Source organism: Cyrtonyx montezumae, unplaced genomic scaffold, assembly GCF_038088225.1.
Source record: "Cyrtonyx montezumae isolate F1298 unplaced genomic scaffold, pur_monq_1.0 scaffold_0, whole genome shotgun sequence".
Classification (NCBI taxonomy): domain Eukaryota; kingdom Metazoa; phylum Chordata; class Aves; order Galliformes; family Odontophoridae; genus Cyrtonyx; species Cyrtonyx montezumae.
This window is the reverse complement of record NW_027071824.1, coordinates 20,051,683-20,079,352: the sequence shown is the minus strand read 5'-3', so window position 1 is coordinate 20,079,352 and position 27,670 is coordinate 20,051,683. Positions and strand designations below refer to the sequence as shown.

Sequence of the window (27,670 nt, the reverse complement as noted above, 5' to 3'; positions counted from 1 at the left end):
GCTTGAGTAAAAGCTTTATTGTCAGGCAATCTGGAAGACTTGCTGAACACTGAGCCAACCACAGTCTAAAAGCCAGTTTGCATCATTCTGAAGCAACCTCATGAACAAGACGGTGACAACATAACTGCCTTAGAGCACTAAGTAGATATACAACAGGCTTGGTTAGAATACAGCTTCCCTGGTAGGCAAACACTTTTGCAACATGCCCCTTTGAGTCTGTTCAGCTCTCGGTTTTAACCTGCGAGTCAGAATACAGAGTCTGCAGGCCCAGACAGTACCTCCGGTCCTGTGCAAAACACGTGGAAACAATGAGTTTCCCTACAGAGTAGGGAACGTACTGTAGCACAGCCTCACTGTGATTCTGTGATACCTTCATTTTCAAATTCCTAAAGTTAAGATTAAATTCCTTAGAATCAAAAAACAGCCTCAGATGCTTAAACTGTTGCAAAAACTGGACTTACTGGTGGCCTGGAGTGCTTCAACTGGAGGAACTGCTGTCTGACTACACTCATGTTTTGATAGAAGGTCTTAAGGGCCTTGGCAAGTTGTGCGTCGCTGCTGGTTCGCTGGCTGCTCGTCTCTTCAGCATCTCTTGATGACACAGACTGTTTCATCACCTTAACTGCCTTGGTAAGTGACTCAGGTTTCTTCTCTAAAATAGAAGAGATAACATTTTATTAATAAACTAAAAGTGATAAATCAATCCTGAATTTGTTGTCATTGAAAGTGGCAAGCTTATTCGCATTATAAGAGGAAAAGAAATGCTACTGAGATATAAATTAACTTTCTGTACAGCCTCTGTCCTGGAGCCATGCTGGTGAGGAAGAACTGTAGCAAAAGCATGCAATACTGAGACAGTTTGTGACGGGCACTGACTTTCGTGGTGTCCTGTGTCCCATTTCTTCAGTTTGTCTTTAAGAAGAGCATTTTCTTCTCTTAAAGCTCTGTTGACCTCCCTCAGCAGCTCTGTCTCTTGTTCCATCTGCAGCAGTTTCCGGTACAGTTCGGGCACCTCAATAGCTGCATCCTGTGGTTGTTTTATATTATTTTTTTTAGAAAACTGCATTTTGGATAAGTATCACCAAATCTTTATTGATTCTGTCTATCATAAGCACTTGTACACAGATAAATGGATGTTCAGGATACTGAATTTTGAAAAAAACTTCTCAGTGGTTTCAGGTGGACATTTTTTCCTTCATTACAATTTTATTAGTCCTTTAAATAAACATTCATTTATTATTCCCCAACTGTAAAGTCTACGTTTGATGCCCTGTTGTCGTAGCATCACAGTAGCAAAAGTGGCAAACGAATCTCTGCAGCTACTAGAGTAATGCTTTAGCTTTCCCACCTCTTTCTGAATGTATGCATATACACATAGACACATGTGTCAGTATTTATACACAGAGAAATGCAAATACATAAAAACTACACAGCAACACGTGTGAGCACACACATCTCACTGTGGTGCTCCAGCAAACGCATACGGAGCAGCTGAGCACTTGCATTCCTGCAGCTGTGTGGTAACTCTCAGCCCTTCAGGCTCTGTCATCCCACACAGAGCTCCAGAGTGGTACACCAGGAGCACAGCCTCATATGCAGCACTGTGCTCTGCTTAACTAGATGCTTCCCTGCAGCCTTTGCTTCTTGTATATTCCCATTAAAATCAAGTGGGTGTCAGTAAGAACACTTACCAGGCCAGCATTGCTTGCAGTCAAAGCTTTGGGGTTATCAACCACAACGGTGCCCTCAGCTGTGAGCAGAAGACCGTCAAGGGAGGAGTCCATCTCCATGCAACCTTCTGCAGCACAGTAAAGACAGCGTGCTCAGGGCTCAGCCAGCACGTGCTCTCTGCCCTGCTGGTGCTTTACTGTACACTGTGTGCAATATTTAAGGTGGAAATAGTCTCCTCTTAAACTCTGAATTCATGACACAAAGAGCCTTTTCCTTAAAACTCCAACTGAGCTGGAGGCCAGCATCCTCATTTTAAAATTAAACAAGGAAGCCACTAACCATTTTTCATATCCTGAATTAATATTTTACTGAAAAGTGCAAATAACAGAGCCATTCATTCCCGAGGCAAACAGATCTGCATCCATAATTAAGGACAATATGGTTTGATTCCATCTACAAACCATCACTGAATATGAAATATGTAATACAAAACTTTCAAAAGAGAAAATTTTGGAAAGAAGTACCTTGGAGGCCCCATAAATCAACAATTAAAGCATTTTTCTGTAAATAATTCAAAAACTCATAGGAAGCATTCAGAGCTGAGAAATGGACTGTTTCTTCTATCTTCGAGTTGACGCTTTCCCAAACAGGCTTTGTGTATAAGCATCGGGGAAGATCATAAACTCTATACCTGAAGACATTAAATGCAAGCATAAAAAAAAAAAAAAACACAACTTGGTCTCTGAAAAGGTCAGCTATTAAAACAGACACAGAAACTGAGCACAAACAATTACTGTAGCATTTCAAGGTCAGCTCCTCTTTCCTGCTCAATAACGTGCCCTGTGCAGTCATTCAGCACCCACAGGACATGTGAAAGTATCACCATACTTTATTAATGTTTACTACTTATTGTGCTGACAGGAGCTGAGTGGCACGCTGTCAAAAATGCACAAAAGCCTTTAAATATTCATAACTCCTTTGTTTGTCCTGAGCCCTCCAGCTTTCTGCCTATTCTTTTCAGTAATCCACAGGGCATTTCTCCAGCTCCACCCCACCCATTTCTCTGTGGATAACAAAGCCATGAAAATCCTTACTCAACACAGAGCTTTTAGAAATGGGAGTGATATTTTTAGGCCAACACAGCCTATCTTCTGTAGTTTCACAGATTCAAGGTTAAATTCTTACAGCAGCTCAAAGACCCAAGCAAAACAGATAATGCAGGCTCGTGACTTCCACAGGAGCAAGGCTAAACCTGCTCCCAGTTTCACCAAAAGCACACAGTGGTATTATGCTGACATAGCAGGGAAGCGGAGCAACACAATACCCGATCTGAACGCCTCTTCCCACAGCACCTCGTAGCCATTTGACTCCGAGGCACTCTGCAATGTGAATCTGGAAATCAACCCTTCTTTCCAGCAGCTCCAGTGGATCAATGACCATGTCGTTCTCCCCGAAGAGTCTGCAAACAGAAAGGACAGCTCAGTTTATCTGACCCAGGTCATCGATCAACACCGAACGGGGTGATAACAGAAAGGAGGGGAACGCTGGGGTCAGAAAGGAGAGCTGCTGTTATGTGACATGAATGTGTGGATAATTATCACTTAGTAGCAAACAAAATGCCAGGTTTATGTGACAGCTGGTGTGCTGCCTTGTTTTATTTTAATCCCCCTGCAGATCTACAAGATAGCACTGTAACCTTCATTATCAGATGTTATGATACACAAAATATCTGTGCTTGAAAGAGAAAACAAAAAACTCCAGAAAGACAATATGGACACAAGAACCATTCAAAACAGAGGAAGACTAACCTGAATCTGTTCTGCTGTATAATTATTTCCTCCCTCAGATGAAGAAGATTCAATCTTGACTGCCATGTTACTACACTAAAAGCAACTCACTGTGACATGCCAGCTTGCAGACTTCCAGGTATAAGGAAAGGGCCTAAGGACTAGGTTCTGGCGTATCAACCTCAGTGCAGACACTCCTGGGGCCCTCCAGGGCAATTCAGCAAAGGCAAAATTATGACCAACTGCCTATCTTCTTATCTAATGAGTCCAGAGCTGATTTCCACTTCCACTTAGACCAGTGAGATCTCTGCCTCCCTCTTCCACATTTTGCTCAGTATTTCCAGCTTCCATTCCCAGTTAAGAGTTTCAGCAGGTGAATTTCCCAAGTTCCCTTAGCAAGAAACAACCAACACAGCCCAGGGCAGAGGCTGTGGATGGTTACCTCCCATCACTGGAGCACGGAGACAGGTTTATCAGCATGACAGCCTCCTCCAGCCCCTCAGAGTTGAGCAGCTCAGCCCGCTCCTCCAGCCTCATGCGGTACGCCAGTGCCTGCAGCCAAACATGTGCACATCCCACATGGACAGCCTCCACTGGGTCCCAGAAGGGATCACTGTCCCGGTTCACATCTGGGTCCTCCCCTTCCAGAAAGCGTTGGTAAAGCTCTTCCATTAGGAACTTCCTGTTAACGAACTTGGCCTTCGACCATACCCACACCTACGGATGAAGTGACTCGAGCAGTCACGGACACAGACAACAGCAAGGCACCCCACACCCATTCATGCACAATAAATTGTTCTGACCAAGCTATCTCAAAGTTCTTATAAATAGCAGATTGGAAGAAAGAGATTTTTGTTACTGACAAGTGTTTGGAACTTTCATCCACAATAAAGAAGCACGAGGCTTAAGGCTGTGCTTCAAGGACAGATCATATATTGCACAGATAGGAGATTTCAGGGATTTATTAGAACACAACTAGCTTTCATCTCCCTTTCAGCCCAACCCAGTTTGGCTTGCTAATTTGCTGCTTCTGGATTAAGAGTCTTCCCTTGGTCTTATTTTCTGTTGGTTTCAGCTTAAATATTATTTGTTCTTACAACAAAGAGCCAAGGAAATACTACTGAAAATCAAAATAAATCACTCTGCTTGGATCTAGAGCTTTCTTCTCCTGGTTCCATCAGTATGTTTTTAATGAACACAGTAAGAGTATCACCTCTATGACCTAAGCTTGGCACAGGCTAATTTCATGCAAGAACAACTGGAAATGCTTTCACAAGAAAACAACAGCATTACACATTGCAGCTTTGATGCTTTGAAAGATCAATGGACACCAATGATGGCAAAATGAAGATAAGTTACATGAATCAAATATTCCTGTAAACTGACAATTCATTAATTAGAATGCGTTACAAGCATATATGTGTGCTATTAAATATGTAAAGTGAAAATATAAAACTGCTTTTCTTGGTCTATCAGTTGTGAAAAACCTTGTTTTAGAACAGAAAAATAAAGCTCCTTCCTCCATTATTTAAAAGGTGAAGCATTGTTGCTAAGCAGCCAGGGATCAGCTGCAATCGAGCAACAGAGCTGAAGGAGGTTTCAATGACAAGGATGTGACCTGGTGCTCACCAGTGGCTACAGAGACCCAGCAATGAGATCTTTGCAGTGAGTGCCTTTGCTGTGAGGCTCTCTAGCAACTTCTCCCTGCCCCTGTCAATGTTAAACGTGCCAGTTTCACTTCACCAAGAGCATCCCTGTTGAGAAGTTCAGCAACAGAGTGTCTGAAGTGTACACACAAATGCCAGGGCAGATACAGTCCTTTCAGGGCAGAATTAATAAACCTCAGGGATCTCTACCCAGGAGAATGGCTGTTCTGTGAACTAGCAGTACATGGGCTTCTGAGAAGTGCCTAGATGCAGCAGTGTCTTGGGATGAGAGTAATTCATGTATGGTGGTACAGAACAAGGGCATCAAAGAGTGGGTGAGTAAAAGAGCACCACTCCATTAGGGCACAGCAGAGACAGTACTGCAAAGATTCCACATCTGGCTCGAGAATGAGCATGTAGTATGCATCTTCCTTATCTTCTCTATAAAGCTTTTCTTAGCACACCAGCCTGACTTGTTCTGCCTTCTTACCTGCTGTGTAATTCCATGTGTCACTTTTACTGTTATTTCCTTTTGTAGGTCATTGCCTCTGGAGTCTGATAAGGCCAGATTTTTCACCTTCAATTCAAATTTGAGGTCCTATTAATTAAAAAAGTTTCTTCAGACCATTCATATCCAAGACACCTTTAGCTAATGCAAGTTGGTAACACTTTCATTTAAAAATAATATAAGAGATGTATGTGATCCTGCTTACAGAAGTTCTCACCATAAAATTTCCGCAGTGCCTAGGATTTGACATCACCACTATTTCAAATGTTTGAAATCCATTTGTAATAAGGCTTCCTTTACCACCCCCACTGACATAGCACTCTGCTGTGAGGTTGCACAGAGAAAGAAGAATCTTTATTCTAACAAATGTATTTCCATTTTTCTACAGGAAACTCTTCCAGAAGCAGAAGGCCAAAAGCAATAGGAGATGCTCTTACAGTTCTTCCTATTGGTGTTCAAAAACATGCAAAACAAGTGTGACCTGCAGAAGCCACAGAGAAGTCTTTCTCACCTTCCTCAGCTCCTGGCTCATCTGATTTGCCTCCTCCACCAGTGGCATCAGCTTGATGTAGTCATGAAATACTGCAAGGACGCTGGGATCTGCTCTGTCCTGACCACTGCCCACAGAGCCTTTAGGAAGCCATGCAGAAGAGATGAGCAGCCTGCCAACCCCTTTATAGGGGCGCTTGTTCTCAGCCAGAAAGCAATGAGAAACCCCTGGTCAATGCCACTGTCCTGCCCTGAGCTGGATGTTCAGCACCCAGCCTGCTCATGTCCCATGGGGAGAGGGGCAGTGTGAGAGCAGCTTAGCTGAGATCTTTGCAGAATCATGCTGAGAAGCTAATCACAGAATCATTGGGGTTGGAAAGACCATTAAGATCATCTAGTCTAACCACTAACCCATCCCCCACCACACCCTCTAACCCATGTCCCTCAGTGCCACACAGTTCTTGAACAACTTCAGAGATGATGACTCCCTCCCCTCCTCTGGGCAGTCTGTTCCAGTGCCTCACCACTCTTTCGGAGAAGATTTTCCTAATATCCAACCTGAACCTCCACTGGCACAACTTCAGACCTCTCATCCCATTGTTACCTGGGAGAAGAGGCGGCCCCAGCTCACCACAGCCTGCCTTCAGGCAGTGATAAGTTCTCTCTCTTCTCCAAACGAAACGAGCCCAGTTTCCTCAGCTATTCCCCCATAAGACTTGTGTTCAGACCCTCTGCAGCTTCACTGCTCTTCTCTGAGCACTCTCCAGGGATCATATTAGACGCAGGGTTTCAGGCAGAGGATTTTGCCACAGGTATATTTGGAGATCTGGCTCAGCCCATTCTGAACACCAGGCACAAGCTTCCCTCAGAACAGCCAGTTATACACAGGTGCTCAAATGCACATTCAGTGCAACCCTCACTGTGTGAGGGACAGCAATGCCATGAAGCATCAGGCATCTCAACTAAGGCTTCTGTGTGCCCTCAGCCCTCCCAGAGCCACTCATTACAGAGAGTTGGTTGCTCCTCAGCCTGGAGGTAGCAGCATGATTATGCTGACTGCTCTCTGGCACTGAGCAACTACTGCATGCATCTATAGGGATGGAGGAACTAACAGAGAAATGTAAGAGCCTCTTAATAACTCAAAACGGTCAGGCAGATTAGTACACAATCACAAACAACAAACTCCCCCAGCCCCAGTTCTTTAAGAACGATAAATACCTGAACACAGAATATCTACAGTAAATACTCTCTGGATGTCTCTTTCATATTTACAAAACAACAGTTTACTGGGCTAAACATACTAATATGGCTTGCATGAAAGTCTCATTCTGAGACACAGAGCAAAGGCACGTGTTACTATTTAGAAACACAACAGTATAAACAAGTAACAGCTGCTAGACAAGCCTTAAGTTTCATGAAACAACACACAAATTCATAAAATAAATTTAAACAAAATACATTTCTCTTTCTATTGTAAGCAGTAGATAGGTACCAAGCAATTACTGTGACTCACAACTGCCTCCATGCAAAGCAGTGCACAGCCTCCATCCCACAGCGTGCAAGGTACAGAAGGACAAGGTATGTTTTGAAGACATCTGCATGTGATCCAAGGCTATGAAACACCAGTCCCTCACAATAACGTCACTCCATGCACAAGCAGTGATGCTCACCAAGTTTATCCACACTGAAACCTTCTGCTGCTGCCAACTCAGACTGAAAGAAATCGTAGTCATATCTGCTCAGGTCCTCCTCTGTTCTTTCTGCAGGTGGTCCAACATAGAGGTAGGCACTGTTTGATCCCAAAATAACGCGATCCTGAAAGGTTTAGACAAAGGATGCTTTAAAGTTATGGATACAACACGTCAAATGTCACTGCATTCAGTGATCAGTAGTGTATTTCTCCCTTCTGAAAGAAGAAAAGGGTACACCTTTGCTGAAGCACAGTAATAGTTACCATTTCCACAAAGTCCTCTGGCAAGGACTGATTAACTACACCTTTGTTTGGGGTGAACATGGACCCTGCTAAGATTCATTTGATGTCTGTTGATTCTGGTCTGTCACGTTCACAGCTTAGATGCGTGCATGTGACTTCAGGCTAACTGGATCAAAACAGAAGAAATTGCTTAAGCGTTTCGTGAGAAAGGCACAGAGGTTATCCACATCTGTAAAAAAAAAAAATCACTCTGAAGCTGAACAAAGACTCCAACCTCCTTCAGAGCAAGACTGCTTCATTAGATTGATTTTAAATAAATAAATACGTAAATAAAGTTTACCTTCCCTTAGACATATGGTTCTGCTGGAAGACAACAGTGCTCATTCTCAGCCTTCAGTTTGGACTGAGGTTTTTTCCTGTCAGAGTTTTATGTTCTTGAAGACACTCACCAAGTGCTGCAGTTCTGTTTCCCCTGTGATGGTTACCCCGTTCACAACGACCTTGCACTTATCTTGCGGCACTAGGGTAACTCTGCCATCAGCATTCGTAAACGTAGCATGTTTGTCCAAAATGCTGAAAGATGTTACATTTTGTGATTCACTTTTTGATTTTAATCTGAGAACCATCACAGAACACTAGAGAGTAATATCAAAGATGATATGTTTAGGTGCCACTCAAGAGGCAGTGGGGCTTTGTGCTAAATGCCAATCTGACTTCACATTTTTGTTATTACAACAATGGTAGTTTCTAGAAATGCAAATAAGCAGCTCATTAATCATATGCTACAGCCTTTCACTTCCTGTCAGATGTTCAAAATAATCATATTGCATGTTTACAATTAAAGAGCTCCAAAAAACAACAGGATCACAAAAGCAAATGACTTCTATAAATTAACATATTTACCCCAAACCTCTCAGGATTATAGCATTTGAGGTCGATTGACCAACATCACAAGTACCTTAAAAAAAAAAAAAAAAAGAGAGAGGCATTTTTCAGAATAAATTATATGTACTTTACACATTCGTATGTTGAACCTTTTGCAGCATTCCTTTTTATCTTTTCTCCTTTACATCAGTGGGAAGAGCTGTGCTCAGCACAAGCCTTTCATAGTAGCATTGCTACTTGAATATGACAATATAGTCAGTTATTCTCTCACTAGAGACGAGACTCAACTTTGGTGGAAAACCACCAAAAAACAGCCTAGAGGAGTGGATGAGATGCTCAGGCAGTAAGGATGAAGGTAGGAGCAATGTGGTTAGTGTTGGATCAGATTCTGCATCAGTTTGCAGAATGACGGTTCATACTTTCAACCAACATTTTTAGGGGAAAAAGTGGACAACACCCAGTAGACCTGGACATTATGACTTATTTTTCTAGTGCAACAGAAACACTTCACACAGTAAAAAGTCTTCAGCTTGCTCTAATCTCAGAAGGAGTAGATATTTAATAGTGAAAAAAGTTGGTAAGAGCTTAAGAAATGAAGAAAATAATCTCAACTCAAATGGCTGAATAACCTAGCGTGACCACAGCTCTGTTATGTTAGAGTCAAAGCACAGAAAACACGTATTTATATGTTGTCTTCAGGACTTTAAAAAACATTTACCATCCTGAATGAAATGCTTGAGAACCCATGAAAGCTGAGGATCTTCATTGATATTCAGGAGATAAGGGAATGTCTCCATCATCCACCTCTCCTGAGCAAGAATTGAGAAATACATAATTTTAGTGGGGTGCATCCTAGAGCTTGAAATAACGGCTAATATTATACACAGAAGTCAAATTTTGGTGTTTTTTTGTTTGTTTGTTTGTTTGATGAGAAAAAACAAACTCAAAAGACTGGAGCTTAAGGCATCTGGAACCACGATGCCCACTGCTGGGACACTGGCCTGCGTCATGGCAGAGAACTGCTGCTCCCATTCATGCCGAGCCTCCTCCAGCCGAGCCTCCCACGTCACCTGTGCGCTCCGTATCCGCCCCTCACTCTCAGCCAGCAGTTGCAGCTCTGCTGAAGAGAGACAGCTTAAACCCAGGTGTCATTCTCCTCTTCTAATGAGAAGATGACTACTAAAATTCTATGCACAGAGCGTGGCCAGGAACTGATCAGGTGAAACCTCATCAAAAGCATTTGCAAATACCAGCCAATTGCACATTTCCATCTCTTGCTTTGGCTCTGGTGTTTGTCCATTCTCATCTTGCTATAATCCCGAAAGCTGAAATCCTCTTCACTCCTGCCAGTTGCTGTTTTGTCTTTATTTAGACTTGTTTGGGGCTTTCACTTTGAGAAACCATCAACACCTGATAAAGGGTCTAACTGTAAGCAACAGCATGTTCCTATACCAGCGCTGCAGATGAAGGCAGGGTCTCTTTCTCAAAGGCAGAACTGTTTTTATTTATATTTTTTAGATCTTTTAAAAGCAGTATCTCTTTTTGATAACGTCTGGGGTAAAAAAAAAAGCCCGTATCACAGCTATAAACTGCTGCTTACACATCCAGTGGCTGAAACACACTGTTAGGCTGACTAAACAAAGCAGAAGGTGTGCTGGCGGTGCAAGAAAAGCATCCCCTTTATGGGGACGGTACCTTGTCCCAGCTGGGACAAGGTACTTGCCATTCTCACACGCCACATCTCAGGGACAGAGTCCTGATCAGGCAGAGGAAGGCTGGTACTGCCACACACATCCTCCCACCAGAATCAGTAAAGTCCTCCAACACTGTGTGTCCTCCCCTCTTCCCACACCTCAGCTTGTGATTTTGAACTACCTGGAATCAGTACATTGGGGTCAACATTTTATAACTGCCTTGACTGCCTCTGCCATCCACTTTTTAAGAAATTCACCAGTGGACCTACAGCAGCTTACTTCCCACGACACTGTTTCCATGTCACAGGATACTGACAAGGTCTCCTATTAATGTTTTGGGAACTCAATATCTATTTGTTATCTGTAACTGTACTTTTACTGAAATACATACGTGCTTCATTGGATATTGATCTCCCTGCGCTCCCAAGCCCAGCCATTCTGGATGACAGTTTGTTATTTTCAGCTTTCAGTTCTGTTATAAGCTTTTCAGTAGGGCTTGCATTTACCACTGCTTTGTTCCTGATCTTTTTTGCCCTTTTAAACGTGAAAGCACATAAAAGACAAAACAAAAACAAAACCACAGTTGCAGCAAAGGACAAGATTTTTTGGTAAACAAGACTTTTTTTTCCCCCTCTTTTGTTATTTCCTCTGTTCAGAAATATCCCATGCAGCCCAGGAACTTCAGAAACTAAAAGAATCTGATGGAAAATCTGCCCCTGGGCTGAAAGCATCTGACAGGCTCTCTTCTACTGCTGCAGCAATCACAGAGCTACCATTCTACTTTCACCCCTGCCAGCCCAATACAATCCTTCCCTTCTCCATCTTACCCTAACCTGCACATGTGAACGCAATTCAGCTGCTTGTAGAACTGAACCCTGCTGGAAATAATAAATCTCCTGACACCTGCTGGCAGCCAGGTTGCTGTGGATGCAAGATTGCTGAGCTGCAGACAAAGCCCAACTGAACAGATTGCAGAGAGATTTCCAGTCCTGAGTCTGAGAAAGGAGAGGAGGAGAACACAAGCCTTCTCCTTCAGAAAAGAGACTCATAAAAAAAAAAATAGCTTCCTTTGTCATACAATTCAGTTTTTAAAATGTACGTTATTCATGAATAAGAATGAAAAATCATCTAAAATGCTGCTCTAGATCATTCACAGATTCTCTCCTCCACCATTCTGAGCTGCTGATCAATTAGAAATGGTATCTCTTGTCATTTTGCCCAACATCTGACTGAGACCAGAGAGAAGAATATTACAGAAGTGCACCTTTCTGCATATCGTAAGGTTGACAAAGTTTCTTCATAGCAGATGTCTGCTGGACTCAAGGCTGCAATCTGCAAGCATACAAAAGCGTTAACTTTTGTTAATGTCCTTAGATTCTGAATTATGTTTAAGTATTTTTAAATACTTCCAAAAAATCGAAAAAAGATGACCACTAAGTCTGGAAACATAAAAAGTGAACCCTAGTGTTCTAGAAATCTGTCTGAAAATGTACTCACTTTAACATTTTTTGCCAGAAATGAGAAGGAAAGATGAGATAAATATAGGTTGTTTTTGAAAAAAATACCAAAGGTGTCAGAATCCTATTGACTCTGGCTTAATCCAACAACCTCAAAAATACTTTGACAGTTCCTGTACAAGTACTAGTTGTAGAATGTCCTCAAATTTGTTCACATAATCATCACTAAACTAAGAAAGGTAGTATTATAAAAAACTCAGTTAAACTGTTTTAAGACTATGATCGTATAAAAGCCAACACTGTCACACATGCAAAATTTCTGTTCATATTTTCCTATCATTTAATAGTACTTTATAAAATCATATATACCTCTTCAAAAATGCTGGAGTATACAGTTCACTTGAGACATAGCAAAGATCCTATGGAGAGTCATCCTACTTAGAAATGCAACATCTGGTCCACTGTACAAACAATGATCTCAAATCAGGAGAAAATATCAGAAAGAACCAATTTACCATGATTGTCCTGCTGTTCCCGCCAAGAGCAGATTGCAAGAGTTTAGTCAGCACTGAGTCCCTGTATGGTATATGCAGCACTTTCTTTCCTGTCGCTACCTCAGCCAGAGCACTACAGGAAAATAAAGGTTTAGCAAAAAAAAGACAAACAACATAAGTGTACACAAAGATAATTTCAGGAAATAGAAGACAGCCAGATTAGATACTGCAGTAGATGTATTATGGGCACAAAATAAACCAATTCTCATTCATACATATGTTAAATAATTTATTAAGACTTTCAGATTGAAAGAACTGCTCTGAATGGCTCAGTTCAGAGTTTCAGAGGAGCCTGGACATACAGTGCACTGAGCAGTGGCCCTGTCAGGCTGCTTCACCTCTGCCACTGCCTGGAGAGCACTCACAGGGCATGGAGCCAAGAAAAATAACTAAGTAAATTGATAAATACTTTTGTTTCCATGTACTTATTCATTAAGTACTTCTACTAACCGCTCTTCTGCGAGGAAGATCTGAATGGAGAGGCAGTTTTTTTTTCATACATAGAAATTTGTCTTCTATCTCACAGACAGGGATATAAATAAAAAAAAGAAAATAAATGATTACCTGATGACATTCCCTAACGTGGTTAGGCTTAGATTTACACGTGTTCCTTCCTTCAATCTGTCTTTTTCAGATCTTGATGATTTTTGCCTTTCACTTCCTGCCAAGTCCACCAGATTAATAACTGACTGTTTAGTGAGAGCTTCATCTAGGAAAATCTGTTAAAACACAGCATCAACACAGGGAAAGATCACCAAATCAGTGCTTCAGATACTATCAAGATGCAGAAAAAGGTACTGTGTGCAGATTCTCAGAGTAAGTGTGTTGTTTTATTTACCAACACTGATGCAGTCCAGAGCAGCAGTGATGAACAGCATGTGTCAAAAGTGTGGGCAGACATGGTTGGCCCAGCAACCTGAGGTGAAGAAACCTGACACATACTCATCCACTTGCTCTGTAGTGGTAGAGGTAAGAAACAGTGGAAGAAGCAGTGCCTTCATGCTACCTGTTTGAATTGGATCGTGATAACCATGTGGGATCGACTGCTGGAGGAATTCATGGTGGTTGTAGCTGTTGTTCTCATCTTATTCCCCTGATGCATCAACCTCTCAATCTGTGCATAACTATCACAAGGCACCAGCTTCAAACCGTCCACATAAAAACCTTGTTGCTGGTCTTCCCTAATTTTCAGCCCTCCAGGCTTCCTGGTCTTAGACAGCAAGTCTATTACCTATGGAGATAGATTTACAGTTCGAACATTCTACTAGAAAAAGAAAGCATTACACTTAGTAAAGATAGAATAGTTAAAAAAATACAGGCCACAGCTGACCATGTGGTAGCTGTTCTAGCTTTACCATCTAGTAACTCATTCCCATAGATCTCCACTTTGCAGGAGTTTAATCTACATAGAGAGTTCACATCTGCAGGCTTAAGATGTCCACAGAATTATTTAGTTAGTTGTTATGAAAAGTTTAAAAAAGCTTACTCTGTAAGCTGCCAAAATGAATTGTTTTCCTGTGTATTCATTTTTTCCCTCTCGTTCTTGTCCACTGCATCAAATTTCACTGAAATTGGCCACATGTCCCAAAACTAATGAGGAGAATGGTTCAGGAAAAAGAATTCACAAACAAGTGGCAAAAATGCATAAACTTTAGAAGGAAAGCTAAAAATGCAATCCTCTGAGACATACACCATCTTCAAAACAACCTCCTTCCCATCAGGTTACTCATTTGCAATTACTAACACGTCCTATGTCTGCCAGTACAAGACAATACAAAGAGGAAAACAATGTAAATAAAAGTCTTATCTCCTTAATAACTTTTTTTCTTTAAAAAGAAGCCAAATACTTAAAGGAGAAAAGCACTGATGTGCAAAGCAGCCAGGGCTACTGCTGGCAGGGGGCTATTAAGGCCACCTGCCCAAACCACTGCTGGCTTTGCTGCACGGGTCCCTCTTGAACTGCCATTGCATGGAGAAATGTGCCCCCTGCTCTTACAACAGACAGGGCTGTATCAGGAGCCCAGTTTTGGCCTGAGATATCACCAGTGTAACTTTCTCAACTGTCCCATTCTGGCAGCTGGATAGCAACATAACTTACAAACCTGAGAAGACCTTTGCTACCAGACCCTCATGTAGCTCATGAAGCAAAAATATGCTGCTGGGCCTAGATACTGCCCAAATCCATGAGCCAACATGCTCAGTAGGGTCATGTAAGCAGAAAATACATAAATGCACATGAAAAACTAAGATTTGTTAGTACTGAAACAAAGTGAAATCATTACCTGTTCATTATATATTTCCAGCATGCTGAAAGTAATCTGTAAGGATAAGAAGTAACAAAACAGTAAAATGCATTTGAAAAAAAAAAAATCCTTGGAATGGAGTATCATCCCATTGTAAAAATAACAAAGGTTACGTGGATCAAAACCTCCCTTCATCCCAACCCATGATGTCATTTTAACTGAATCAGTTATTTGTCAGATACATCACGTTTTATCACAACCCTGCTTCCTTTCCAGCATTTCTATAATTTATCTTTGCATATAGAGCCTCTCTAAGAAATGAGGATTATATTACAAGATGCATTTCAATAAATATTATTAAGCATCTAGATAGCACCTGTAGAAAAGACAAGAAGATCAAATGCTAATTTTTGACAGATCTATTAGCTGGCAAGGTTGCAGGGAGTTTCTAGAGAGAGTCTAATAGAGGGCCAGAAGATGATGAAGGGCCTGGAGCACTGTCCTTACAAGGAAAGGCTGAAAGACCTAGCATTGTTCAGCCTTGAGAAGACTGAGGGGATCTTATCAGTCCTTAGAAATATCTAAAGAGCACGTGTAAAGCAGATAGGCCCAAGCTCTTTTCAGTGGTGCCCAGCGACAGGACAAGGGGCAATGGGCACAAACTGGAACACAGGAAGTTCCATTCAAACAGGAAGAACAACTTCACTTTGAGGGTGGCAGAGCACTGGAACAAGCTGCCCAGAGAGGCTGTGGAGTCTCCTTCTCCGGAAGATACTCAAGACCCACCTGGATGCCTTCCTGTACAACCTACTGTAAGGAGCTGCTTTAGCAGGGTGGTTGCACTTTGACTTGGTGATCTCCAAGTTCCCTCCAATCCCTATGATTCTGTGAACTTTTCATTCAACGTTTATATAGGATCCACTAAAGTTTGCGCAGTAATTTGTATCACATTCTCACTGTTTCTTATTTCACTAGTCTGAATGTAAAGCCTTTAGAGTACAATCTGGAAAGATCTTGGAAATAAATGACAATTTGTGCTAATCTCACCTGGTACTGCTGCTTCTTTTCCTGACTCTGGACTGCTTTGAAGAGCTCTTCACACACACTGGGAACCAGCCCTCTGTTTGCACCGTACCCAATCATGGAGTAGCTCTTCCCTGAGCCAGTCTGGCCATATGCTAGGAGAGTTGCATTATAACCCTGCCAGGCACTCTGCAGCACTCCTTGGCCAAGATCATGAAAGACTTCTCTCTAAAAAGTGACCAAATACATCATCATCAAAGAAGAATTAGCAAATACATACACAAGTGCTGCAATCCAGGAGGTTCCCCACTAACAGTTGAAATAAATGGTCAAGACTTACAGACACAAGAATACAGAGTTCCAGGATAAAAATGTAATTAAAATGTAGACAATGCTTCAAATCAGTTTACAAAGTGATGGCAATCAGTTGCAATCATAAATTCACAGAATATCCCTAGTTGGAAAGGACCCACAAGGATCATCACATTCAACTCTTGTCTCCATGCAGGAGCACCTGAAATGCAAACATGATGTCTGCCCTGGGCAGCCCATTCCATGCCCACTGCCTCTGGTGCAGAACCTGTCCCTAGCCCCAATTGCCCCCCCCCCACACACAGCTCCTATCATTCCCTCAGCACTGCCCCTCCGCTCCCTGTGAGAGCTGCAGCCGCCATCAGGCCTCCCCTCAGCTCCTCTGCTCTGTGCTGAGCACACCCAGGGACCTCAGCTGCCCCTCACATGCCTTGCCCTACAGACTCCTCACCACCGTCATAGCCCTGCTTTGGTTGCTCTCAGATAGTTTTATATCTTTGTATTTGTGGTACCCAAATGTGCACACAGTGCTCAGCTGGAATGTTAATCACAAAGAAAATCAAGAAAACACAATAACAAAGACAAATAGCTGGTTTACAATTGTGTATTACTTAAAACTACTGTTAGTTGGCTCTTTGAACAAAATCTTACCTGTCCTGCGTAACTGTTAGACCCTGCTGGGATGAGCATACCATTCTCATCCTTCCGAAAGCCACTGTGAGACCAGTACGCCAGGTCAAATGCAAAGGTTTTCACATGCCCTGGATTCCTAGGATCATAGATGCTTGTACTGTTGGAGTCCATAGAAATCACACACTTACTTCCTGCATCCTTCTCTCTCTATATCAAAATCATAATTGCCATGTCAAAATACAAGCAGTCATAGTCATCCTCTAAAAAGTCACGCTTTAGTCTGGATTTAGACCAAGTTCAGTAGCAACATACAGTGCACAAAAAGCTTGTGGAGTACAGCTGCCCCTGAGCCATGTGAGGCTACTACAGGCAGCCAAGGAGCGAGGCCTGAAGGAGCTGACACTCAGCAGTCCTAGCCTGCATTTTTCCTTCTTCCTCACATTGCATCCACACAGCACAGTACACTGGAACACATTTTATTACTAGCTTCAATTTTGATAGCTTCAATTCAGGAGAAACCACAACACAACTATCTCCAAGAACAGCAGGGATTCATCATCTTGATTAATTCTGTAAAAAACACATTTGGTTCAGAAACTGGAAAACAAGCAAATGAGGGGCATCATCTAATTACCCGAAATTCCATTATTTGCTATTGTTTTCAGCTTGATCTGGACTAGTACATTACAAATACTGCCTAAAGAGTCAGGAGAAACTGTTAGATTCTGCCCGTAGCTATTTTTCCTCCCAAAAGAGGGAACAAAGTCTGTAAATTCAAACTAAGCTACTTACTAGTTACTTGAGAACTGAAGAAATAGCAGCGAGATGATGTATTTGCACTGACAACCCTGAGAGCAGCTTTCTGTGAGAGAGGCTTCTGATGGACTGAACTACGTAGGCCTCATTTGCACACTGGGCATGAATGAATATTAAGGCAAATAAACTAAGTCAACACGAACCAGTTGATGCTTTAAACACAAGGTGGCTGTCTAAAGCAAAAGAGGTTTGCTTTAATTCTCCATGTCATCTGAGTACTTTCACCAGCCTATGCTAAACATGTGATGAAAAAAGTCTCATATTTGTCAATTATTTGAGACAACTCAGTGAAACATCTCTACTAAAGCAAGTTCTGACAAATGTCCTTCTAACAATGCCCTGTAGCTTTGTTCATGTTCATAGCACCTCCATGAATATCTCCTACTCTGTTTTCTGAAGACAGAATCTGCCTTTGCACGTGTTTTTCATTCTGCTTTCCAAGAGGTGAGAAGCTACTATACCAACAAAGGCAGTATTCTACTGGAATTTGTTTTGGGGTCAAGGCCCCAGGGGTATAAATGCATGCTTTAGCTTCAGCTTTTAGCAGTATTTTTAGCAGAAACCCCAGCCATTTTTTTTTAGGGGGAGAAAAACAAAAAATGCTCAAGCAATATAACTTCCTATAGAAAAACTTTGCAATTGCTCTGTTTAGTGATAAGCAGCACAGAAATATTCTCTGGGAAATTTTGATTTTTCTTTTAAAAGGCCTCCTGTGCTGATTCTTAAAAAGAATGCTTCTCTACACCCCCAGGGCCTTCTGCATACGTCCATTGCAATGCTGTATCACAGCTCTCTTTTACACGCCCCCAACAAGCCACCCGGAACCACAGCCATTACTTCTCTGAGATACACTTGCAGACATGTGCAGTTCTGCCAGATCACTAGGACTGCTCACCAACATGCACCAAGCCACTCTGCCTTTTTAAAACTGCAGCCTCCTCCATTCCTCCTCATTGTTAAAAAAGCACTGCACACACTGGATATTCCTCCTCCTCATATAAATGATTTCTTCCACTCTTTCCTTCACATTCTGGTTGAGTCTGCACAAAATAAACCAAGTAAAATCTACTGTCTCCATTTCAATATAAACCTAACTTTATTTGCATTGCTGTCTTCATTCTGTTAGGCTAGCTCTTCCTTTTCTCAGGCTGTTAGTAAAAAAAAGTCCCCAAACTTGCTTTTGCTTCCATTTCTATGTCCTTCAATGTTTTGAAATCTCAGAATTTGTTATTATGCCAACACTCCCATTCTTTTTAAATACCCTGGGCAATCTGTGAGTTTAAGCTCCCAAGAAATGTACATTGAATGGAAGTAACAGAATAAAAATGGAGAAATACTTTTTAACATTTAATAGGATTAAAAGACTTTTAAATTAAAAGTCACTGGATCATAGCAAGCCTTTAGGAAGTTATTAAATCTCAAGCCAATTTTCTTGTACTACTATCGCTTTCTTTTTTCAACACCAAGTAAGGGTAATTCATCTGAGCTGATTATGAGAGGCTAAAAATTACTACAAATTATTACTAAAATTAGCTCATCTCATTCCTGTATTTTCATACAAAAATACTCCCTAATTATAAAGAAGTAATTTAAAATGCTACTAATCTTAACAAGTCAGTCAATCCAATCAGGAATCCATTCAAGCACATTGTAATCTGTGCACTATGCAAAGCTAACGTTCAGGTTTGAAATCTTTTTTTTTTTTACCCATCACAGTACTAAAGTTTGATCTTTTACCCATTTTCTGAGCTAAATGCAGAATTATGCAGCGTGCATTTAAAAAGTATTCCTAGAACTTCCCCTCCTCGCCCCCACTGATCATATATATTTTAATTCAAATTAAATATATATATATACAGAGTAATTACTAACCTGACTGAAAGGTCTGACTCGAACTGCTACTTTCACACTGTCAACGTTTGGCATTTTTAAAGCTGCATTCAGCCATGAATACTTCCAAGAAGAAAAATAATAAAGTGCAGGCAGCTACTTCTCTAGAATGTCCTGTTATGAGACAGAAAAGTCATGGCTCCCAAAAAAATTTTTTTACAAGCTTAGTCTATTATTAATACACTCATTCATTATGTACAAGGTGTTAGTTAACCAATAAATTATTTCTTAAAGTAACTGTAGTAGTTTTTACTAATCAAAAAGTTTAATGTCAGGTTCCACCATTTTGTACTCTTCCAAACTGCATCCATATATAAATTAACATACATAAAAATAATCCATTGTCTAAAAGACTGCACATCAAAATAGTACTTCCATGTCTACTTTTAAAAGAATAGTTTTTTTCATCTATTCTTACAGACTGAAACCTCATAGGGACATTCACTCTGTAGTCCAAGGTTGATCAGGAGATCATTAATCAAAAATACGGTTTGTAATTTCTGTACATTTTTGTACCTTCAGTGTTGTGATATGCAGGCTTCAAATTCTGCAAAACGTTTAGACAGTAACTATTTCAAGTATAGTTGCTTTTGTATTAGTCTTATGAAAATATTTTGAAATTTGTGCCAAAATTGTGCGGGCAATATCCCTCTCAATTTGATGTGCTATTGTAAGTAAGCATCAACTCTTCTATATAATTTTTTGCTGACAACAAATTGTGAAAAACAGCAAAACATCTGAGATGTGATCTGGTTTTATAAACGTAAGAGCAGCTTTCCCAAACTTTAAGACAAATACAAAAAAATATTGCACAGCGTAAAATACAATTGTTTACATTTTGACTTCAGTACAGTACAACTTAACCATGAACATAAGGAATTAACATTTTGTATTTGGGAACCCAATCATTTGTTCAAGAAGGTCAAACATCATCTATAAAATTCAAACTAGTATGTTTTAAATGTTTACTTGGTACAATAGTTCTAAACAAACCTTTTAAAACTTTTGGCCTCACTTTTGAGCAACACCAACTCTTGTAAACCAACATTAAAATTTCTGAACAGTACAGGCTATTTAACCCACTATTCCCGCAAAAATCTATCAGACAGTAAGCATATTGTGAAGTATACATTTTTATTTAACATTCCTAAAATAGGTTGTATTTACATATTATATAAATGTATGAAGTCTTAATATAAAATAGAAAACTGCATTGACTGAGGAAATCATACTCCATATGGAGTTACTTATTGAAGACCATTTGTTTATGAAATTTTACAATAATTTATATAAATTATCTCTTCCAAATTAGATGATTATTTTTTCTTATTACTAATCCACACAATTTTGATGACTTTACAAACAGTGGTGTACATTACAAACTTAAAAAACAGTTACAGCATCTTCCGGCGCACAACTGGCTTTGGAAAATTAGACAGTCTCTTTTTGTTCTTCTGAACAGTCTTCTCTGTTGCATCTGCTGTTTCTTTTTGTTTGCTTTTCATTTCAGCCACTGGACTTCCAAAAGGAGAAATGAACTTTATTTCCACCGGTGGAGGTGACCAAGAATCCTCTTTTCTTGTGGTTCTGCAAAAGCAAAAAGCATCAAATTGGCTTTATAACCAACAACAGTAAGCAGAAAAAAGCGGAATTACAAAATTAATAAACAAATTAATACGTGGACTATGTTGTAAATAGGATTAAAGCAGAAGTAGTACATTAGAAATCTTACTCTTGCTTACATTTCCTACCAGATAGCTTCATGTAATCTCAGCCATTATTCGTAAGAGATTTTAGAGATTTTGCAGGCTTTAAAAGGCTAAGTGTCTTCAAATAAATTGTTTCCAGAAGAAAGCAAAAAATAGGTCCAGAACAAAAGACCTTCTCTTTATTCACTGCCTGGTCTCTTCCTGCTTTACACGAGGAACCAGAGACCTTACAGGTGTGGTTTTCCAAGATGGAATAAGATGACACAGGAGGACACCACCACTGAGTAACCACACGAGTAACATTTTACCACCATCTATCCCCTTCTTCTTCTATTACCATCAGAATAAAAAAAATTATCATGTGAGGAAAAATGTGCCTATTAGACCAGCAAGCTGGACTGGCTCGTAAAGTGAGGGAAGAACTACACAGTCAAATGGGGTAGATGAAATTAGGCAGCTAATGGCTGAATCACTACCATAATGAAAGTAAGTGTTCAGAAAAGAAATTATGTACCTGCTTGCTTTCTTCACTTTTGATTTTGCAGGTCTACCTCTCTTCAATTTCTGCTTTCCCATAGATTCTACGGGTTTGATATCCTCCTCCTCTTTAGCCGGAAGTGCCTGCGTTAAAGCAACAAGAATGTTTTTAACATGCATGCATTCTTACACTTCTGCAGAACACAAACATAGGTTTCTTTATAATTACTTAAAAGTTACAATTTATAAAAGCATTACAGTTTATCCCTGAAAAAATAAACTTTCCATCACAAATTACTGTATCGTCCTAAAATTCAGAAATTAAAAACTAACACACCACCTAAATTTAAATAAAGTCAATATGCCCTCTGTTAAACTAAGACAACACTTACTAGCTCTTAACTTACATAGATTCAAAATCCATTTTTGTAGCCGTTTTTCAAGTTTTCAAAAAGCAACAAACTTGCACAGCTTATTAAAGTCCACTTTTTAGATACACAAGGGCTGCTCTGAAAGTAATATTTTCTGTTTCATTATGTTGGTCCACAACATCAGAGCCAGATGTTTGTAGCATGGGAGCAGAGGTGAACCTTCCCACCAATATTCTATTTCGTTTCGTTGCTGTGTGACAAATGGCAGCAAAGGGGCAGTCTGACAGAATGGTGTCTGACATGGAAGTATGTATGAAATAAAAGCGTCACTGAATTCCTCCATGTGGAAAAAATGCCACTCACTGACATTCTTCAAAGCTTCCTGAATGTTTCTGGAGACCAAACTGGACGTGAGCACAGTGAAGCAGCGGGTGGTGCACTTCAGCAGTGACAACAGCAGGTCACCTCTGCTGGTGCAGATTTTTACAAGCATGGTAGAGGCAGGCTCTTATTCACTGCTGCCAGAAATGCATAGCTAATGGTGGTGACTATGATGACAAACAATGCTCTGTAACTGTGAATTTGCTCTATCAAATAGCATTATTGTTCTGTCTGTATCAGTCGTAGTTTCCACGGAAATAAACAGAAGCATTACTTTAAGAGCATCCTAGGTGTTTCCAAAGAAAAAGGCAAGGCATTGAGAAGTATAATTTAAAAGAGATATAGAGCAAAAGTAAAAAATGTGACAACTATGGTTTTTACTCACCGGTTCTTCTATAATTTGGGGAGTACTAGACAAATTTTTCCTCCTTGACCTCAAAAGAGGAGGTGAAAAGACAAATTGAGAAGACAAGTCTGGGTCTAAATCCTGCACATGTTGGTCTGCTTTTCCAGCTAAAACAACAAAGAATTGTTAATATGCATGTACAATATAAAGAACAGGAATGTTAAATTACAGCTGAAAATCAACAGCACAACAGCTTCCTAAAATGAAGGGCCCAATCAAGTTTACAAACATTCACTGACAACATACTTTTCCCTATTAAATGCCTCTTTGGATCCATTATTTTATAGTGAACCGTGAAACGAGAACAGATAAGAGCAATGATTTTAAAAAGTTAAATAGGTTATGCTCAATCAGCAGCAAAGTGTCCTCAAGAACATGGAGCTGTTGGAGCATGTCCAGAGGAGGGGCACGAAGATGATCAAAGGCCTGGAGCACCTCCCCTACAAGGACAGGCTAAGAGAGCTGCATTTCTTCAGCCTGTAGAAGGCTCTTAGGAGACCTTATTGTGGCCTTCCAGTACCTGAAGGGGCCTACAGGAAAGCTGGGGAGGGACTTTTCATAAGGGCACGTAGCAACAGGAGGACAAATGGCTTTAAACTGGAAGAGTGTAGATTTAGATCAAATATTAGGAAGAAATTATTTACTCTGAGTGTGGTGAGACACTGAACAGGTTGCCCAGAGAAACTGTGGATGCCCCCACCCAGAAGATATTTAAGACCAGGATGGACAGGGCTTTGAAGAACCTGGTCTGGAGAGAGTTATCCCTGCCTACAGCGGGGGGCTGGACTAGATGACCTTAAAAGTCCCTTCCAGTGCAAACCATTCTATGATTTGATGATTCTAACATTAAATATATATATATTAATCATGCAATCTAATATAAAAGAAGGCTCCAAGGTGATCTGAGAGTGGCCCTTTGTTATCTAAAGGTGAGTCACAGGAAAGAACGGGACAGTCTCTTAAGCAGAGTTGGTGGCGATAAAACAAGGGGAAGTGGTTTTGAACTTAAAGAGTAGATTTAGGTTGGACATAGTGAAAATGTCCTCTACAGTGAGGGTGGTGAGGCACTGGAACAGGCTGTGCAGAGATGAGGTGGATGACCTTTTCCAGGAGACATGCAAGGGCAGGCTGGACCAGGCTCTTAGCACCCTGATGTGGCTGTAGGTGTGCCTGCTCACTGCAGAGGAGTTGGATTAGATGGCCTTTAAAGGTCCTTTCCCACTCTAAGGATTCTATGATAAAGAACTGACTAGCAAATCATATTTCAGCAATCACATAATTAAGCAGTTGTCTAGTCTGTTACAAGGGTGTACTCATTCTAACTTAAAAACCAAATGTAATTGGGAAGTATGTCTTCTTTATTTCTCCACTGTGGAGGAAAGGTATGGCAATTACATTAACTGACATCCCCCAGTGTTCTTATTTGATAAAGTTTAGCTCATGACAAAAAATTCAAATTAAACTTCACTCTGCTCAAAAAATGTCAGCCTCAACTCACTTGTTTCCACCACAACTAGCCAACCAGGCACAGAGTTCAGGTGGAACGCTCATTTTCCTTTTTCAAACTTTTACTTTTGTACACAAGTCTTACAATACTAAAAGCCACACTTGCAAGTCTGATGTACGTTGTTTACAACTGAGCAATAAACTACATTTTACACATGAACACGTTACACCTACCTTTGAATTTCTTTGTCAGCTTTGTGAGAGGAGGAGAGAAAAGAAAGGATTCTTTTTCCTCAACGTATAGCTCCTGATGCGTGCTAGTTTTACGGGATCTGCTTCTTCTAACGCGATCTGTTGAAGTTCTTGATGTTTCATTATATCCTGATGTGTTTATATCTGAAAGCAGCAAAGGACTGCCACCAGGTCCTACAGGGAAGACTTCTTCCCCCGTGTTCTCCTCCAATATTAATGGTAATTGTCTCTTTCTGCCCCGACACCCTGACCTTACTGTAGTCCTGGGCGTGGTTGATTGCTCATTTGGCTGCTCAGGTGTTCTTTCACTAGCATCTGTTTTTTCTGGTTTAGCATGTGCAACTTTCCTTGTTCTTCTCCTAGGAGTATCAAGGATTTCCACTTGCCCACCTGAAGGCAAGTCTTCCTGAGCAGAGACAGATTCCATGTTTGCAGAGAGATTCTGTGCTGCCTTTCTAGCACTTCTTCTAGGAGTAATAGGAAGTTTCAACTCTGTTTGAGGAAGCAACAATTTTGACAGATCAAGGTCAGAATTTTCAGAAATATCTGAGGAACTCATTTTTCCTCTTCTGCCTCTTCTAGTTGGCGCAGGTAAAAGAAGTTGGTCACTAGGCTGCAGCTCTTGATCCGTAATATTTTTAGCAAGTGGTGAACTACTGCTTTTTAATTTTCTTGCACTTCTGCTGGGACTGGCTGCCACTTCTATCCTAAGATCAGTGCTACTCTGTCCAGTTTCATGATCTCCTGCTGAGCTTTTTCCTCCTCTAGTCCTTCGGGAAGTAGTAGAAGCAATAATGCTGCCTTCAGCAAAAGACATTTCCTTGTTAGCATCTTCAGAGAGTTCAGATGCAGCTTTCTTAGCTCTCCTTAATTGTCTTGGAGTAGCAGCTATGGACTGTGTACTGCTGGACAAAGTTTGCCCATCAGATTGGCTGCTTTCTACTTTTTCTAGATTGGTCTGTTTGGGCTTCCTACCTCTTCTCCTAGGGGTATCAGAGATTGCAAGTATTTGCTCATCTTGAGTATTTTCTACCGTTGCAAGACTAGAAGTCTCAGATGCTTCCTTTGTTTTCCTGGTACTTCTTCTAGGAGACAGTCCAAACAGAACTGGCTTGTCTGTCTTCAATGCTTGTTGGTCATCTGCTGATTGAATAATTAGAGTTCTACGCAGCTGTCTCCTTGCACGTGTTCTAGGAGTGACAACATACTCTACTTGATCTATGTCAGTTTCATCATCTGCTCCCCCTGGCACAGTTGTTAAGGTAGTTTTTGTCTTTTGAAATCTAGTTACCTTTCTGCCTATGCTTTCATGAATAGACTGTTCTACAACTTCAGATGTAAATTCTTTATTACTTCTTGTGTCTTTGATTACATCCAGTAAGTTCTCAGCAATAGCTACCTTAATGGGTTCAGGCACGTATGGGAGTGACTCTGCAATATTTTGAGACTCCTGGTCACTAGTTACAGTAGACACTGAATTTGTAGCATGTTCTTCACCTTCAGTATTTCCTAAACTGTTCACAGGGTTTTCACCAGTTGCTATAACAGCTGCTTTAGAAGCATCTGCTACTGCAAGGTCACCCGTCTCACCTTCACCTTCCTCTCCCTCCAACACTAAAGTAAAATTACCCTGAGATATAAAAAGTTCTCCATCTCCTTCAACAGCATAGCATTCACCATCTTTATTATCAGGTAGATCATATGCAAACTGTTGCTCTATAGTGTCATAGTTGTACTGAAGATTGCCTGGTGGATGTAGTTCACTACACAGAGATGTTTCAGGTGATTCTTCTGAGGCTTGTGGCTTGACTACAACTTCTTCAAGAACCTAAAGTTAAGAAAAGTCTGTTAATGCATTATTAATTTCCAGACTAACTTCAAAATGAGCTAGAAGAAACTAAGGACAGTATAATGCTGTTTTACATTTTAAATAACCACTGACAGTTAGAAACACAATATCCCCTTCTAAAGTTCATACATTTGAGGAACAGAGAACACAACACTCAGTGTAGGCTACTCCATTTTTGGAATATGGCTAACAATTTGCCACCTTTCACAAGCAAATGGAGCAGCTGTACACACAGTTGGCAGTAACCACCACAGTCTACATCCAACTATAAAATAAAATTATGCCCCCAAAGTTTAAGATCTAGATTGCAACACTTGAGCTTACAACAATTCATTCCTCCGTCAAAGTGGCTAAATATCACAACAAACACAGGGATTCCATGAAACAACGCATACTCTAAATAATCCCACCCCATTTTTTGTAGTTCTCTGTCCTGTAAAACTCTTTTCTTCTAGGTCCACATGAGATACGCAAGCTTTTATGCTGAGAGTAAATATAACAGAATACCAAGAATAATCCTAATGGAAATTGTCACCATATTCAGTATGGTACTTTGAAGACATCCTAATAATCCAAATAACTCAGCCCCAGTTGAGCAGCAGGAAAAATCTGAGACAACTGTCACCTCTAGTCTAATTTTCAATCCGTGAGTGACCTGTTAAAATTCATATTTAACCAAAGTTCAGATATTTTAAACATGTACTTTTAAATAATTTTTTGAAGTAGCTAGAAACATCTAGACAATTAGATTAACTAACTACTGTGATTTTTTTATGCTAGTAAGAAAAAAATTTAGTAAAAGACAAGCATACAAATATTCTGAAAATAAATTAGGTTTCCACATCATTTGGTAAGTGATACCCCGGATCATTTGTAAATGGTACCCTGGATTGAAAAACTGACCTCCCCAACATTTCCTGTTACCATAAAAATAAACAGATAATGAAAAGTAACATTAAAGACAACTAAGAAACATTTAAGTCGTGTGGGCCCATTCTTTTGGCTTGCCTTGACTATACTGAGTGAAGAGGAATTGTTTTGGGCAGCATACAAAATACACAGTATAGTTAATGTGTATAAGTAGTAAAAATATTTAATATTTTATATTAAAACATAACAAAGAAGGCAACAAAATCATAAAACTAGTGGGATCTTTGACCTTATTTTTGTGAAACTAATGCATCAGTTGTCTAGTTCCATGGAAGTGGTGGCAATTCTTAGTGAGTTCTCAAAGTGCT

General features: G+C 40.4%; 3 protein-coding genes across 5 annotated transcripts in view; 1 reads left to right on the top strand and 2 right to left on the bottom strand.

Annotated features, from left to right (window-relative positions):
- CNST (consortin, connexin sorting protein) overlaps positions 1–27,670 on the top strand; it is a 135,496-nt gene that overhangs the window by 82,842 nt on the left and 24,984 nt on the right. The gene's annotated exons all lie outside the window — the stretch shown is intronic.
- On the bottom strand, positions 413–19,577 carry LOC136048727 (kinesin-like protein KIF28P). Its single transcript, XM_065736510.1, has 23 exons — positions 19,524–19,577; positions 16,854–17,042; positions 15,915–16,118; positions 14,907–14,942; positions 13,631–13,855; positions 13,189–13,343; positions 12,586–12,697; positions 11,878–11,945; positions 11,005–11,147; positions 10,747–10,794; positions 9,863–10,039; positions 9,638–9,790; positions 8,938–8,992; positions 8,484–8,607; positions 7,772–7,916; positions 6,124–6,242; positions 5,595–5,702; positions 3,901–4,175; positions 2,996–3,130; positions 2,196–2,362; positions 1,692–1,798; positions 877–1,027; positions 413–652 (listed from the first exon to the last, which is right to left on the bottom strand). The coding sequence occupies exons 1-23, from the start codon at positions 19,575–19,577 to the stop codon at positions 435–437; spliced, it is 3,168 nt and encodes a 1,055-aa protein (XP_065592582.1). The 3' UTR covers positions 413–434.
- Positions 20,407–27,670, bottom strand: part of AHCTF1 (AT-hook containing transcription factor 1) — a 53,672-nt gene continuing 46,408 nt past the window's right edge. For all 3 annotated transcript variants that reach the window (XM_065729578.1, XM_065729596.1, XM_065729587.1), the window contains exons 33-36: positions 24,566–26,411; positions 22,865–22,992; positions 21,765–21,871; positions 20,407–21,128 (exon numbers count right to left, since the gene is read on the bottom strand). In XM_065729578.1, the coding sequence (XP_065585650.1) occupies positions 20,936–21,128; positions 21,765–21,871; positions 22,865–22,992; positions 24,566–26,411 (2,274 nt within the window). In that variant the 3' untranslated portion in view covers positions 20,407–20,935. The remainder of the gene's footprint in view (positions 21,129–21,764; positions 21,872–22,864; positions 22,993–24,565; positions 26,412–27,670) is intronic.